The sequence below is a fragment of the Mesocricetus auratus genome, unplaced genomic scaffold (genome assembly GCF_017639785.1).
Source record: "Mesocricetus auratus isolate SY011 unplaced genomic scaffold, BCM_Maur_2.0 Super-Scaffold_100676, whole genome shotgun sequence".
Lineage (NCBI taxonomy): Eukaryota > Metazoa > Chordata > Mammalia > Rodentia > Cricetidae > Mesocricetus > Mesocricetus auratus.
The window spans coordinates 15,638,586-15,655,642 of NW_024429266.1; the positions used below are offsets into that span (position 1 = coordinate 15,638,586).

Consider the following 17,057-nt stretch of genomic DNA (forward strand, 5'->3'; position numbering starts at 1 on the left):
ATATGTATACAAAAGAAACATGTTTGAAAACAAACTCAGTTGTCAGTCTGAGAATAAAAGAACAGAGAACATCTCCCAGAAGAAAGGAGACCTTTTAGCCAGGCGTTGGTGGCACATGCCTTTAATCCCAGCACTCGGGAGGCAGAGGCAGGTGGCTCTCTGTGAGTTCGAGGCCAGCCTGGTCTACAGAGCGAGTTCCAGGACAGCCTCCAAAGCCACAGAGAAACCCTGTCTCGAAAACCAAAGAAAGAAAGAAAGAAAGAAAGAAAGAAAGAAAGAAAGAAAGAAAGAAAGAAAGAAAGAAAATACCATTTATAGGAAGGAATAATTTTTATAAGTCACTAGTGTGATGGCTAATCTTGGTTGGCAGCTTGACTGCATCTAGAATCAGCTAAAACCTGAGCAGCTGGGCACACTGTGAGGGATTTTCTTGACTGGAAAGCCACCTTAAATCTGGGCCACACTTCTGGTAATAGCCCATATGCAAGGACAGGGAAGAAGGAAGCTTTTGCTTTTTGTCTGGAAAGTGCATCTATCGCTGGTGTTAGAGCCTACTTCTTCAGGGTACCAATGTTGGAAAAAGAGGGCCCGAGGAGGACGTGAGATCTATGGGACACAGCAGAGTTCCCCAACAATAGAAGTTGAAGCAGAGAGTCACGAGTAGTCAAAGGGCTGAGAAGGGGTGGCTGAGTGTTCAGTCCTAATGGGACACCTCAGACCCCACAAGCTCTGGGAACACTGAGCAAGAGGAGGCGGAAAGAATGTGAGAGTGGAGGATGGAGAGGAGTCCCGTGAAATGCTGGCTTCTTGACAGGACTGTTGGAGTTATGGCTACCCTGCACAGGATCAAGCCAGCATAGTCAGGAGTCATCTCACCAGGTAGCACTAACTGGACTCAGTGGGCTTAAAAAGGAAACCAATGACAATGAAGGTGGTACAGGAGCGTGTTGGGGGAGTGGTTAGAAGTGACAGGAGAGTTTGGGATAGATATATCAGTGCACACATGTATGAAGTTGTCTAAGAGTAAGTAGAGGATAAAAAAGGAAATGATACCAGATTGGAACTAAGATGTAGCTTGATGCTTGAGGCCCTGGGTTTAATTCACAGCAAAGCAGAAGAGGGATGGACTATTGAATGTACAACTTGGATGGACCTGAATGGAGTTATGTTTTATTTAACTGTAAACATTTTACACACTAGGGTATAACAGAATATAGAAAAGGAGAGCTGGCTTGTGGTTAGCAGGATTGGAGAGAAGGTGTCAAGTGTATCTTGTAAGAGAACAGCAGAAGGGAGTCTTGTCATGCCAGAATGTGGTGATATCTTGTTTATACTCTAACAAACAAAGCTTGCCCCGGCTGGAGAGATGGCTCAGAGGTTAAGAGCACTGACTGCTCTTCCGAAAGTCCTGAGTTCAATTCCCAGCAACCACATGGTGGATCTGGAATGAGATCTGGTCCCCTCTTCTGACGTACATGGAGGCAATAAATAAATAAATAACGCTTGCCTGAGGATCAGAAGGTGGAGCAAGCTACAAGTTGACCATAGAGGTCTGGAGGTCTGTACAAACAGACAGGAAGTGGTATGGCTGCATGGGGAGAGGGGAAGTGATAAGGCAGGAGGATACAGGAGTTCAGTCTTCAAGTTCAGGGTTAGGTGGTTGTGTTTTGCTCCTTCGTCTCTCTGCTCTCTTAGCATTTTCCCCTCTATCTGTCTACAGGATTTTTTTAATTAAGACCTATTAGGACTTGTGCTACACATTGGCACCCAACTTTCATAGATTCATAAAAAGCTGCTTGCCTGGGGCTTTGCAGCCACCCGCACAGGCTGGTGACTCCGGGAGTCACCACCTGCTACCTAGGTTCTTCTCGCTTTTTCCCTAAGGCTCTAAACAAGTTTGGGATTTTTGTTGTTGTTGCAGCCTCTCTGAAACAAACTCCACAGGATTTACCTGCCCTAGACCAGCTGGTTCTGCCTTCAGGCGAGCATAATCCTGCGTGTAAGTTTTTTTCAGACAGCCGGCTCTCTCTCTCCTCTCCGCCCCCCTCCCCGCTCTCTCTTCCCCTTGGGTTGTGGGCTTTTCCTACACCCCTCTCCTCAGGCTGCCACTCCCAGCTCACAGCTACACACTGGCAGCTGTCCCCAGTCAGGTGGTTCACCGCCTATGTTCTCCACCCAGATGTGGTATGCCTCACAGTTCACTGACGTTGTCAGCAGATTTGATAAAACAGCTGGAAATTACTAAAGGGAGGAATTATTTAAAGCAGAGAGGTTTTTCCCAATTAAAAAATGGGAAACACCATTACAATGGAGGGATTTAGGTCTCTGTATGATAATACCATTGACAGTTTGAAAATGGAACGATTAAATGAGAGGATAACTAATTTAGATGGAACTTATGTGATATCAATGATAAACATCGGTTTTATCATTTTTGTTTTATCTCTAAATAGTTGGTTAATATGAGTGCTAAGATACAGGTTTTAGAAAAACTTAATAAAACAGATCATAGAGCTATTCAGACCCAGATAGAGGAATTCGGTGGAGAACTTATTGCCTTTATAGATTGTATATACTTATTGTGCTTATTATATATAGTTTTTCTTACATTAGTTATAACCTTTTTTATTTTTAGACAAAAAAAGGGGGATATGTGGTGATATCTTGCTTGTACAAATAAAGCCTGTCTGAGGGTCAGATAATGGGGCTTGTCACTAGCTAACCATAGAGGTCTGGAGAGCTGTACAGACAGGAAGTGAGATGGCTGGGTGGAGGGAGGAGATGAGTGGGCAGAAACAGGAACTCGCCCTTGTCTGCTGAGATGCCAACGAAGTAAAGGTGGCTTTGGCTTGCTCCTCCTTCTCTCTCATCTCTCAGCATTTTCCTCTATATCTGACTCTGGGTTGTAGGAGGAAGCCTGTATGCTGCCATTAACCATGTGACTTACTAGAGGCGCATACAGATGAGGTAATAAAAGAGAGGTTTACCACACCGCTAACCACACCCACTTTAGGCATGACTAAAGACGTATACGGACGGACACGGACGTAAAGACATATACGTACGTAGGCGGTGAACTACGTCACTAGCCCACTTTTGGGCATGGCTAGGGGGCGTTACGGGGGGAAGGCATAAAAGACAGCACCCAGGAAGTCTTGCTCTCTTTTCCCGGATTTTGGCTTCCAGTTTGGCAGCAGAAAACTACTTGGCTCATCTGGGTTACTTGTTTGGTATCTTGTGAGTAATTTCTACAATAAATACTTAGTTTTACTTTCAGTAACTGTGCCGTTTATTGTTACAGCATCACTGGGTTTTTATTATTTAGACCAATTAAGAACTCCTTTTTGCATGCTACATTGTAGGGAGCTGGAGAAGCCCTGGGTGAATGAAGTTCTAAGTGAATGTGTATTGTGGACATACGCGCAGCCATGACAAGGACCAGGGCCTCTGGAGCTCAGGCAACTGGCAAAGGGTTCCCCATACAGGTCAGGCTCAAAGCTGGCAACGCCGTCTTCCTCCGGTCCATGTATGAGTGTTCACAGACAATTGTCCAGTGTGTGCAAACACACTCAAGGCTGGCAACGCCGTCTTCCTCTGGTCCATGTATGCGTGTTCACAGATAATTGTCCAGTGTGTGCAAACACACTCAAGGCTGGCAACGCCGTCTTCCTCTGGTCCATGTATGCGTGTTCACAGATAATTGTCCAGTGTGTGCAAACACACTCAAGGCTGGCAACGCCGTCTTCCTCTGGTCCATGTATGAGTGTTCACAGACAATTATTCAGTGTGTGCAAACACTGGTATCTGCAGCTTCGACATCTCTTGTTTACAGTGGAGACTGTTCACCTAGCAAGACTTCCTACACAGACTAGCAGACCCTTCCCCTGTGTTGTGAAGAACAAACAGGCTGAGGTTCCATTAGCAGGTACAGCTCCATTAGAGTGCACAGCCCACCTGGCATGGCTTTACCATAGGTGTCTGTCCTTTCTTCATTCCCTCGCCACCTTGAGTCAGGGTTCTAGATCCCTGTGTCCATACTTAAGGGTATGTACCAGAGAGGGTCCCAATAGCAAGGCGACAATGAGAAGGAAAAGGAGAGGCAGGTGAAACAGCTATAAAACAGTATGGCCAGCTCTCTGAAGGTTCAAACTACTAATGTTTCTTAAAAACAATATCAATACTTACAGAACTCCTGGTACTAAAAATGGAATAGTCCGAGCCATTGATGTAATATCTGTAGGGGAAAAGTGAGATGTGAATATTAACAGTAACTTCTCCTCTGCATGTTAGGGATTCTATACATGGTCAGGGGATACCTGAGCTTCCAAGAACTCTAACTCCCCTAGAAGGTGAATCTAGAGCTAAAAGTAAGGTTAATAATGGCCACTACCTATCAGTTTGGCTGGTTAGGGCTTGCTCAATCCACAGGCATTATTAAAATGATATGAGAAGTAAGTCCTTCCCTTATTCACTTTAGATTTTGAATCAGAATCTTGCTGCATTGCCCTGGATAGCCAGAGCACCTTAAATTCTATTTAACTCATCCATCTCAGGTGGCGTTAATGCAACAGAAATATAAGGCACTGTGTTCATGTAATTAAACTTTGTCTAGTAGTCACAAAGTTTAAGCACTGACAGAATTCATTTTCATAATATATTCAACCCAAAATGTAATAACTGTAAAATAATGATTAGTAAGGTTTTGTACATTCTTTTTACTAATTCTTTGAAACCTGATGTGTGCATTATATTTAAAGTCCATCTCAATTTGAAGTGTATTTCTAGAGGTCACGAGTCACATGTGGTTAGGGATGTTCATAAAACATCTTAAAATCCCTCAGCCTTCCTTTCCATTTGATAATCCATTCCATGTCTACCCTGCATATTTAATTGCCATTGGAATGAGTCCACCCCTAAGATTTTAAGTCAGAAACATTTTTGTGTGTAAGAGGAAGTTGCTAGGATGCCATTATGTAGTTCCTTTATTAGAATTACACAAGCCTCAATAGTGCTCTGACTTCTTATTTTAATGGATATTCACCACCAGTAGGGTTTTGCTCCTTTTACATGGACATGTACAGATCAAATAAGAAAACATGTGTTTCGGCCGGGCGTTGGTGGCGCACGCCTTTAATCCCAGCACTCGGGAGGAAGAGGCAGGCGAATCTCTGTGAGTTCGAGGCCAGCCTGGTCTACAGAGCGAGTTCCAGGACAGCCTCCAAAGCCACAGAGAAACCCTGTCTCGAAAAACCAAAAAAAACAAAAAACAAAAAACAAAACACGTGTTTCTATATAGTACTATTAATTAAAATAAAGTAGATTTTCCCATCATAGGTTCCCCTATCCAGCAAGTGTGAACCATCTCTCATTCCCTATGGATTTAATATAAGATCCTTTTCACTATATTTGGAAGTGGTAGGAGAGAGGAAAAATACAAGTGGGAGTTTCGGCATTTTAAGACAAAGTTAAAGTATGCGATTTAATTTGCAAACGCACTGGAAGCTAATTGATGATGCCTCCTTTCCTGGAAGGGCTGGTACCTGCTCCTGCATCAGCTTCACCTCACCTGGGGATGCTATAAAAATTACATACAATCTACAGCATGATAAGAACAATGCTTTCTCCATCTTGCTTCATTCCTTGTGTCAGTTATTTAATGTGTTAATGTTGGAAATGGATCTGAGAGGTGTGCAGATGGATTATGGCCCTGACATCCACTTCTAGCCCTGGCTCTTTGAAGACAAATTAAAGAGACTTTTAATGAGCTATAACAGAACAATGCTATACGGGGCACTGATATTTTACAGAATCCTATGAGAAAGGACAAGGATCCCAAACTTTTAGTTAACTGTCTGAAGATGGCAGAACTGAGTGTGATGGTCTATGTCTCTAGTCCCAGCACTCAGGAGACTGAGGCAGGAGGATCAGCCTGTGCTCTGCAGTGAGACCCTGCTTCAAAAACAGAAAATGAGCCGGGCGTTGGTGGCACACGCCTTTATCCCAGCACTCGGGAGGCAGAGGCAGGTGGATCTCTGTAAGTTCGAGACCAGCCTGGACTACCAAGCGAGTTCCAGGACAGCCTCCAAAGCCACAGAGAAACCCTGTCTCGAAAAACAAAAAAACAAAAAAACAAAAACAAAAACAGAAAATGAGAGAGGATGTGGGTGAGCTAGAGAGAGAATGAGTATCAGAAGAAGTCCACCAATATAGAAGGGATTTTTTTAAAAATGCGAACAAAAATGTATCTAACCTGTGAAGATGGTTCACTACTCTCTTGACCTGGAAAACCCTACAAAATCATGCAAGTCAAGAGGTTCAAATCTCCAGGTTCATTTTAAGAATACCCGTGAAACTGCCCAGGCCATCTAAGGTATGCATATCCTAAAAGCCACCAAATACCTGAAAGATGTGGTTTTTCGAGACAAGGTTTCTCTGTGGCTTTGGAGGCTGTCCTGGAACTAGCTCTTGTAGACCAGGCTGGCCTCGAACTCACAGAGATCCGCCTGCCTCTGCCTCCCAAGTGCTGGGATTAAAGGCATGCGCCACCAACGCCCGGCGTCACTTTGGAGAAGCAATGTGTGCCATTCCGGCGGTACAATGGTGGAGTTGGCAGGTGCGCCCAGGCCAAACAGTGGGGCTGGACACAGGGTTGGTGACCAAAAAAGAGTGCTGGATTTTTGCTGCACATGCTTAAAAATGCAGAGAGTAATGCTGAGCTTAAGGGTCTAGACGTAGATTCTCTGGTCATCGAACACATCCAGGTGAACAACACACCTAAGATGCATAGACAAATTTACAAAGCTCACGGGGGGATTAACCCATACATGAACTCTCCCTGCCACATCCAGATGATCCTCACGGAGAAGGAACAGATTGTTCCAAAGCCAGAAAACAAGGTTGTACAGAAGAAAAAGATATCTTAGAAGAAACTGAAGAAACAAAAACTTATGGCATGTGAATAAATTCAGCATAAAATAAATGAAGATAAAAGTAAAAAAACAAAACAAAACAAAGAAAACTTTCCAGGGACAAATTATGCCAGTTTTAGGTAAACACTTTCAAAGAGTTGGAAAAGAGGTAACATTCTGTGACTTGTTTTTATTAAGTATGCTGTTACCACGAACAAAGCCACGATACACTGAACGTGTTGGTGCTTGCCTTTCATACCAGCTCCTGGGGAGGCAGACACAGGCATATTTCTGTGAGTTCAAAGCCATATCCTGGCCCACACAGAAAGTTCTAGATCACCCAGGGCTACATAGTGAGACCTTGCTGGGGTGGGGGTAGGAGTGTGTTGTAGAACATTATTTTAAGCTGTTTATACTCTGGAACATTTGTTTAATGATGTAAAAATTTATTTGGTTAAATAAATTTCGCCTCTGGTCAGGAGGCTGGGTCAGCAGTTAACTGACAGGAAGTGGTAGGGAGGAGCCAGATGGAGAAGAGTTTATGAGGAGGGCGAGGAGAAGCATCTGAGCTTCTGGAAAGACACGAGAAGGAGAGGAGGTAATCTGCTTGCTGTTCAGCTCTCTGAGGCACAGCATTCCACCTCAGCCTTTGAATCTTTTCTTCAGAGGGACAGAGATTTAGATAGGTTCCCTGAGTAGCTTTGAAAGAGTTGCTGCCTGAGGGAACAGAATTCCCCCAGGCTTCAGCTCTTGCAGCCTAACAGCTGCTGGTAGTGGCAGAGTTGGACAGCCGTGGCGTAAAAGGCTGCAACAATTTAAAAAGGGAACAACAGGAGGGGGCTGGATAAATGGCTCAGTGGTTAGAAGTATATATTGCTCTTGTAGAGGACTGGAGTCCATTCCCCAGCACCTGTACTGGGCAGCTAAAACTTGCCTGTATATCCAGCTCCAGGGGCCCTGACAGCTCTAGCCTTTGTGGGTACTGTGCTCATATGCACACGTCTCCATGCATATATAGCATATAAATAATGGTAAAAAATACATGTCTTTTTAAAACCAAACCAAACAAAACCCAAAGCCCAAGTACATACATACAAATATCAGGAATAAATATTTGCAATCTGAATTCAACAAGGCACGGACGCAAACAAACCACGGCAAGCTGGATCTATATCAACTGAGTAACTGTTAATGTAACTAGGAAAATCTATAGATGAAACATACTACAAGTATTAGAGGGAAAGCTCATACAGTTGCTTCAAGAGATAAAGACAGTGACAAGCTTTGATGTGACTTCATAATTACAGTGTCTTTACTGGATGGTGCTGGGGCAAGCCTTTAATCCCAGCTCTAAGGAGGCAGAGGCAGTCAGATCTCTGTAAATGTGAGGCTTGCTGATCTACATAGTCTCTGCCTCCTGAGTGCTGGGATTAAAGGTGTGTACCACCACCATCTAGGAAAGTGAATTCCAGGATTGGTTCCCAAACTATACAGAGGAAACCCTGTCTCAAACAGACAAAAACCAAAACCAGCTAACCAAACAAAAAGTGTCCTTAATGTAAGAGACTGCCTGCATAGTGACAGGACACCCTCCTGCACTCAGTGCAGACAGTCTGCTCAATGAGGAATCAAGGGTTGCCATTCTAAGAGAAATCTTGAGTAAGAGACAGATATTGCTTGGAGGTCCTAGGAAATTCAATAAGAAAATAAAGTGAAATCAGGATTGAAGAACAGGTGGGGGGGGGGAAGGGCTGGAGAGATGGCTCAGAAGTTAAGAGCACTGACTGTTCTTCCAGAGGTCCTGAGTTCAATTCCCGGCAACCACATGGTGGCTCACAACCACCTTGAATGAGATCTGGTGCCCTCTGCTGGCATGATGGCAGAAGACTGTACACACAATAAATAAAATATTAAAAAGAAAGAAAGAAAAGCAGGCTGGGGGCATGGATCAGCTATTGAATGCAAGCTTAGCATGTGGCACTGGGCCCACTCCTTAAAGAGGGGCTTTATGGTGTTTAATCTTGTCAACCTGACAGAATCTGGAATCACCTAGTAGACAAGCTTCTGGAGGTGACATGAGGGAGTTTCTAGATTAGTTTAATTCAGGTAGTAAGCCCCACAGGAAACATGGGCAGAACAGTTTTATGGAGGTGGCATGGGACGTCCTTACTAAACAATAAAAGATAGAAGTGAGGTGATCACCAGCGTTCATCTCTCTCTGCTTTCTGGCAGTGGCCTCAGTGTGACCAGCTATCGTGGCACGTGCTTCCTGACATGGTGAGCCGAACTCTCATACTGTGAGGAAATAACGTCTTACTCCCTTAAGTTGCTTTCATAGGGCTTTCTGTCCCCGCAGCAGAAGAATAACAAATTCAGAGGGGCAGGGAAAACACAGAACCCATTTCTGCAGAATATATAGATGGATACAGGATGCTGATTTCATAGGAAAACTTAGTATTCCTAAAGATGTCATTTTGAATCACTGCAATTCCCATAAAAAATCTCCAAAGAATCTTTCATGTAATAGCTGATAACCTATTTTCAACTTTATGTGACTGTGTCCAGGTCCCCGAGGGACTAAGACTTCTGGCCGTAGAATGAAGGATCTTTCAGGGAGAGATCCAAGTTCATGACATTATAGCACTAGAATGTTGCATGAGGGTTTAGGCATACTCAGCAATGGAACAGAACAGGACAGTAAGCCCAGAAACAGACCCATGTCCATACTGAAGATCTTTGTGGGACAGACATTATATGTCCAATTGATTAAGAAAATAGGGACTATTTAATAAGTGGTGCTGGTCTAAAAATGTATCTGGGAACTGGAGAGATGGCTCAGGGGTCAAGAGCACTGACTGTTCTTCTGAAGGAATGAGATGAGATTCTTAGCACTTACATGGTGCCTCATGATGTCTTAACTCCAGTTCCAAGGGTATCCAGCACCCCCTTTTAGCCCCCTTGAGAACTGCACACACGGGGCACAGTTATACATGCCGGCAAGACACCCATATGCATAAAATCTCAAAGTTTTAAAAATGGGTCTGGATTACGTGGAAAAAGAAACTAAATGACCAGTATCACTCTGGAAAATACCCATCTCCACTGGAATTTAGAACTCACCAAAGGACAACATTATAGCAACTGGAACAGCTCAGCCAGGTTTATGTGCAGTCTCAGAATTGACAACGCTCCATTTCATAAAATACCAGACATGTTCTGATAAGCGGAGTAGAGAGGGTGTGGGAGAAACTAAGAATGAAATGTGGATTGGTCGTTTGGCACCTCTAAGATGGGAACAGGGAAATCGATGGAAAACAGCAGTCCATGTCAGGTCGGCTCCAGTTATTTTTTTCAAGGACAAAGCAGAGAGAAGGCCCTTGTGATTCTAACTCATGCCCACTTGTTTGGCTCTTCCTCTCTCCTGATTTCTGAGCTCAGTAACCGTTTGGGTTTGGCCCAGTAAGATGGGGACGTTATCATGAGTGTCTCCATTTCTGTTCATTGCATTCAACCTAACTCAGGAACTCACTCCAAAACAATAGCCTCCCGTGAATTTTATTTAACAAACATGGTAAACAAAAGTTAATGGAAGAAAGAACTTGGGGCAGGGAAGATTCCATCCATACAAGACACCTACCAAAATAGCTAATGATGAAACAGTTTAAAATTCATTTTGTTAAGTTTCAGGAAATCGATCACTTATTTTTTTCCTCCAACATCTTTTGAACCTAAGGACTCATGCATGTCTAACATCAAGCTATATCCCTAGTCCCCAAAATTCATCCTTTGGAAGAATATTATTGCTGGGTACACAGTTCAGCTTACCTTGCAAGCAGCAGGAGAATGCATACAATCAAAACCCAGGCACGGAGGTGCCTGCTTCTAACCACATTAGAGGGTATATGTTAGAGTCACTGGATAGCTAACCTAATCACTTGCTAAGTTCCAGGCCAGTGAAAAAAACCTGTATCAAAATAAAAGTAGACAGTGGTTGGGCAGTAGCACTTGTTTTTAATCCCAGGACTTTGGAGGCAGGGGCAGATGGATCTCTGTGAGTTTGAGATCAGCCTGGTCTACACAGTGATTTTCACCCTACCTAGGGCTACACGGCAAGACCTGTCTCTAAATAAATAGTTAATTAAGCAAATTAAATAAAGGTGGACAATGCCTTAGGCACAACAGCACAAACTTTTCATTCTTTAAATCAATACATTATATGGGAATTGTATTTCCTTACATTTATATGGAATTCCTATTTTACCCAACACTTTCCCAAATTACTCTGCTTCAGCTCCTACACACACACACACACACACACACACACACACACACACACACACACAGAGTGAATTCGAGAGAGAATATTATTAAAAAGTACAATTCTGATATTCTGTTGAGAAAAAAATAACATTTTTTTCCAACATGGAATTGGATGTTAGCACTCCTTTACTTATGGATAAGACCAGGGGTGACTTACTGTAGTCTGGGAGTTGTACTTTCAGTAAATACATTCATATATACATATACATTCAGTATATACATCATATAACACCACACCCAGAGTGCCGTCTTCTCTCAGTAAATACAGCAAGATTTTATTGCTAGGAAACATCTAATGTATTTGCTATCTGGTCCTTTAGATATCATTGGCGACTTCTCTGTGTCCAAGACAAAACAAAACAAGCAAAAATTCAATAGATCTCACAAATTCCCTGCGTTCACAGGCCATCCTTAAAGCTCTCAGACTGTCATCGGTGATTTATTTTATGGTTAGCTTGTGCTGAGCGCTCTAAATGTAAGACTGCATTCAATCCACAAATGTGTTACCTTTACCATGAAAAGAAGGCCTGTAAAGGTATCAGAACACAATGCTGTTGCTCGTTCTCACTCATTTGTGCCAATGGCTACTCTTTCTTATATTTAATTTCAATTAAGATTTTTAAAAATGTGTATTGTGTTTTGCCCGCCTATGTCTGTACACCATACACATGCAATGTCCGCGGAGAACAGAAGAGGGCGCCAAATCCTTTGATACTCAGTTGTAAGCAGGCAGTGGGCTGGAAATGGAACTAGAGTCCTCGGGGAGAGCAGCCGGTGCTTGTAACCACTGAACCATCTTTCCAGCCTCTGTATTCGACTTTTAATTAACTTTTTAAACATAATTTAACTATTTAGCCTAAGTTTGCTTTGAATTTTGGCCCTCTGAGTGCTGGTGCTCATTGTGCACCCACATGCTATTCTATGGCCACTCTATTGTCGAATGACTGTCCCCCCTTCCTCATGGTAAAGAAAACTTTACAATTGTTTGATTTCTTGTTGGTCATGTTAAATGTTAATTTTGGGGGATAATTCTTATTTTTATATAGCATATTCGAAGAATATGATTTTTCTGGTTAAAGATGCATTTTAACCCGCGTTGAAACTTAAAATATATTGATATTCCTTTCTAGCTAGTGATTACTGAATACTGAGTAACAACAAAAACAACCAAACCTGCATTAAGGATCTCTCGGGACTTTATAACCTCTTCAGTTTCTAAATCAATACTTGGGAATAAATCACGTTTATACAGCATTTCTATTTTAGTAAATACACTCTCTAGAACCACTTCGCTTTAATTTCTTAAAATAAGATGGAAGTAAAATGCCCCTCCCTAGTCATCTCTGGTTCTACTTTGGGGGAGGAACAAGGATACAGCTCCAGGGAGCACTTAAGAATTCATGGGGGCGGAGGAGGATGGTGCAGGGCATCAATACCCAGAAAAAAAAAAAAAAAAAAAAAGGAAAGGGGCGGATGTGCTCAAAGTATATCATATACTTTCATATAAATGGCCTTACATATGTAAGTGTGCATACTATCATCCATCCATCTACATCTATCTCTCTATCTATGTAACTATTTTTTTTTTTAATAATCTAAGGCAGCAACGTGAGTGGGTACCACCGCCCTTCTGCAGAACCCGGTCTCTAAAGACTCCAGGAAGAGCTCAGGTCATCAGGGGGAGCTGGGAGCAGGCGGGGGTCTGCAAGGTCAGTGGCCCGGGATGCATCTTTCTACCTCCACACTGCCGAGGCGCAGCCGCTCAACCACCACAGCAGCACCACCACTTCCCGGGCCGACATGGCGCCAACTCCACCTCTGAGCAACCGCCTCTGCAGCGCCACCCGGGTCAGCACGCTCTGGGGTCCCAGTCTGCTTGTGCACGCTCCGGGCGGGAGAAAGTGAGTGCGCGTGCGCATAGGACATGAGACCGGCTCCTAGAGTGCCCGAAAAGTTGGCCACTTTGAATAATCCGAGTTGGCACGATAAAAGAGAAACTACAGATGATTTTTTTCCCCGTGTATAGCACAGACTGGCGGCAAGCTCTGAGTAGCTGAGGATGACCTTGAACTCAGGAACTGAGTTGGAAACCATGGGGGAATGCTGCTTACTGGTGTACTCAGGACTACCTGCCCCTAAGGGCTGGCACCACCCACAACGAGCTATGTCCTCCTTAATCGTTAATCCAGGAAATGTTCCACAGACTTGCACACAGGTCCATCTGATAGAGGCAATTCCTCAATTGGAAGTTCCCTTTTTCAGGTGACTCAAGCTTGTGCCACGTTGACAAAAGCTAACTAGCATAGTAAGTATGAGACTCAAATAATTAAGCAAACGTTACATCTAATTTCAAAACTAGAACAAAATCATCTTTCTTATTTTGCAGGGGGGAAATGGACAGAAAAGAACAATGTGTGTGTTCCTGAAATTAAAAACAAAATACATGTGACAACATTATTGCTCGAGACAAACTCAATTATCATGTAGCAATGTATGTTTCCGTGTTGAAGGCAGCAGTTGTATCTTCATTCTTTTCTGGAAACACAACTCAGCGTACACCTCTGACACTGAAGCAGTCACTGAGAAGAATTTGGGGAGAAGTCTAGCAGAGTTAGTGAGTTTATTGATTACACAGAAAGACACAATCCTTTTGAAGGGAGTCAAGTGTGACAGTCAAGGGAGGAATACATCCAATAGCTACACATGATTTGGAGGCCTTGGAGCTATTTGATCCACAAGTGAAGTTTAGTATCAGGAAAAGTATGGGCTGGTGTATTTGTCTTATCCATTGAAGTCTATCTCTGAAGAATCCCAAATATGGGAGGAGAAAGACCACCTACCCAAAACATCATGACCAAATTAATTAAAGTAAAGCAAGCTTTTTTGCCTCTAGGTAAGACAGGGTTTGAGAGGTCAGCACTGGCCATAAGGAAGACAAGGATTTTATTACAGTTTGGGGGTAGGAGGCTTCCAAATGGGGGATTTGGTGGGCAAACTCATTAGGGTTATAGGAGCAGAACATAAACATAACAAGTTTGTCCTAACAACCTCCTGAAAGAAAGACATGATTTCAAGGTGGGCATAACAAGGTAGTCATAACAACAGGTAGTCACAACAAGGTAGTCATAGGTGGTCAAAAAAACTTTTGAAACAAAGGCAGGGTTGCAAAAATAATTATACTTTTTGCCACAAAGGCATAGTTGCCATTTCTTGGAACAGGCATTACAGAACCATTTGTAGTTAAGGTTACCAGTGGGATATAGCTCAGTCCTTCAGGAACAGATTGAATCATAATCAGCAATGAACCTAGTTTGTCTTTAAGATGGCTTTGGCTTTTAAGCCTAAGATAGGGGCAGGCTGGGCCATTGAAGACACATTGTGCTGGCTTGCAGTTGGAGAAGGGAGTGCTAGTGGAGATAAGACATTGATCTATGTTTGTGACATAGGTTGAACTTAAGACACAGTTCATTAGCCATGCAACCATCTCATTCGCAGAGCTCCGAAACGGAAGTGCTAGCACCTCGGGCTAAAGTTGAAATTCCTGGGTGTCAGCTGAAGGGTGAGTGAGAAGGGGAGGTGGACAAGGTCACGAGGGACTTCAGACAGTGTGACACCTTTGCTCGGGAGGAAGACAGGCAGAGGGTCCCAGCCCCCTGTCTGCTTATAAACTGGGATTGTCACAGGGCAGGAAGTGGGCGGGAGGAGGTGTGGAAAGGTTTCCTTTCTTTGTCCTTAAATTGGCGTTTGGTAGGACTACCAAGTGAGTAGTTAAGAATGTTAGATGATTAGCTGGGTGTTGGTGGCGCATGCTTTAATCCCAGCCCTCGGGAGGAGAGGCAGGTGGATCTCCATGAGTTTGAGGCCAGCCTGGTCTACAAAGCAAGTTCCAGGACAGCCTCCAAAACAATACAGGGAAACCCTGTGTGAAAAAAAAAAGTTAGATGTATGGCCTAACAGGGTATAGAGGTGTGTGACAGGAATCTAGGGAAACAAATGACCTTAGTTCTATAATGCTAACTACTGTGGTTTCAAGGAAATTGACACCATGTAACCCAAATGGAGGAACTTTCCCAATGGCATGGCCATGCTAAGATAGTTATCAAGGGCAGATATCAGAACAGGAAAACGGAAGTGGAAGATCGTTTTTAGGGCTTCTGCTAGTGTTCTTGTTTCACTGTATCACAGTGCCCAGCAGTCTTGGTGTGTAGCAGGCTCTCAATGGTTCATGATAACACAGTCTCACAGGAGTGGCAAGCACAGCTTATGGTGATTCCGAATCAGAATCTAAGAAGACGCAGGCCTGCTTAGCATGTGACTATGAGAAATAGCAAATGCTAACCTGGCCTTATGGACTCTCCCCGAGACCATGACAGTGTCCCCACATTGGGAGACAGTATGCAGAGCGATTCCATCCCATTTCTATCTGTACTAGTGGGCATCAGATCCCGGGCCTTGCATGTGCTAGTAAGCAATCACCACTCTACACCAGTGAGCTACACCCCAGTTCCTTATTCTTAGTGTTTTTTCAAAGCAATTCTTATCGAAATTTTAGGTCACAGTTAATTTGGGTTGCAGTGGAAACATTAGATCAGGGGCTAGAGAAGAGGCTCAGCAATTAAGAGCTCTTGAAGACGGTGGGCATGCTCTTCTCAGCACCTGTTATCAGATGGCTCACCATGGCCTGTTACTCCGCCTCCAGGGGATCTGATGCCCTCTTCTGGCCTTCACGAGCATGTGCATAGAACACACACACACACACACACACACACACACACACTCACACTCACACACTTACACATACACACATTAAAAACCACTTTAGATAGACAGTAGACATACTCTGAAATCAGCCACAATACAGACACTGAGAGCAGAACATAGAGGAAGCACATAGCTAACTGAATCTGCAAACAAAATGCCAACGGTACCGTTTCAATCCTTATTTGAGCAAGTTAAGCACTATACAAAAGTCTGAAGGCCTGGAGAGAATAACTCAGTGGCTGAGTAGTCGCCTCAGATTAAAAGGACTGGATTTGATCATCCAATACTTCAAGAGGGAAAAAGCGGGCGCAGGGGGCGGGGGGGGGGTAAGAGGGAGAGAAATTCTTTTGTAGAAAGGATGTATTTTATAAAATATGGTTGTGGGGAGAAAAAAACAGGTGCATTACGGATATGACGTGGCTAACTGACTCATCCATGCGTACTGTAAAATGAGAAGATTAGGACTTGATCTCTACATTTCCTAATATCGTCTACTTCCTCTGCTTTTGAGTTTTCACTTCTAGACCTGATTTTAGTTCTAAATGTATTAGGCTCCGTTCCAGCCTCCATGTATTTTTAAATCTCCGCTTATGTTTTGTAAGTGTATTTCGCTCCTGAACAAACCAAGTCTTTAAACACAGAAAACAAAATTGGCTTTCACAGACCGGAACCGGTAGATCATGACATCATGGCGCTGCGCCTAGATGGCCGCCTCGCAACACTGCATGCTGGGAGTTGTAGTCCCACACCCCTCACGCCCCTCACGGCCCTCACGTCCCTCCGCGCCTCTGGAGTTTGAAAGCCCCGGGAGGGGCTGGTGGGCGGGGCGCACAGGGCGGAGCTCTCTATCGGCCCCGCCCTCTGCTCGCCGCTCTCGCGCGGTTCTCGGCTGAGCGGCGCGCCAGGCCGGGGGAGGGGTGTGGCCTCGGCCCTGGGGTGGCGGCAGTTGAGGCCGCGGCGCCTGCGGGCGGTGCTGCGGCTCCGGCCTGCGCCAAGTGGTCCCGCCCTGAGCGGGCGGCGGAGCGCGGGGCGGGGCCTGGCGGGAGGGTGGCGGCCCGCGGGGCGGGG

General features: G+C 44.2%; 1 protein-coding gene and 1 pseudogene across 1 annotated transcript in view; one reads left to right on the forward strand and one right to left on the reverse strand.

Moving 5' to 3' along the window:
- The window catches only part of Catspere (catsper channel auxiliary subunit epsilon), a 102,424-nt gene extending 89,351 nt beyond the window's left edge, over positions 1 to 13,073 (reverse strand). The window contains exons 1-2 of the mRNA XM_040737409.1: positions 12,966 to 13,073; positions 4,186 to 4,234 (exon numbers count right to left, since the gene is read on the reverse strand). Coding sequence (XP_040593343.1) covers positions 4,186 to 4,234; positions 12,966 to 13,030 — 114 coding nt within the window. The 5' untranslated portion in view covers positions 13,031 to 13,073. The remainder of the gene's footprint in view (positions 1 to 4,185; positions 4,235 to 12,965) is intronic.
- LOC121136672 lies at positions 6,259 to 6,962 on the forward strand (annotated as a pseudogene).
- Positions 13,074 to 17,057: the final 3,984 nt, after the last annotated feature.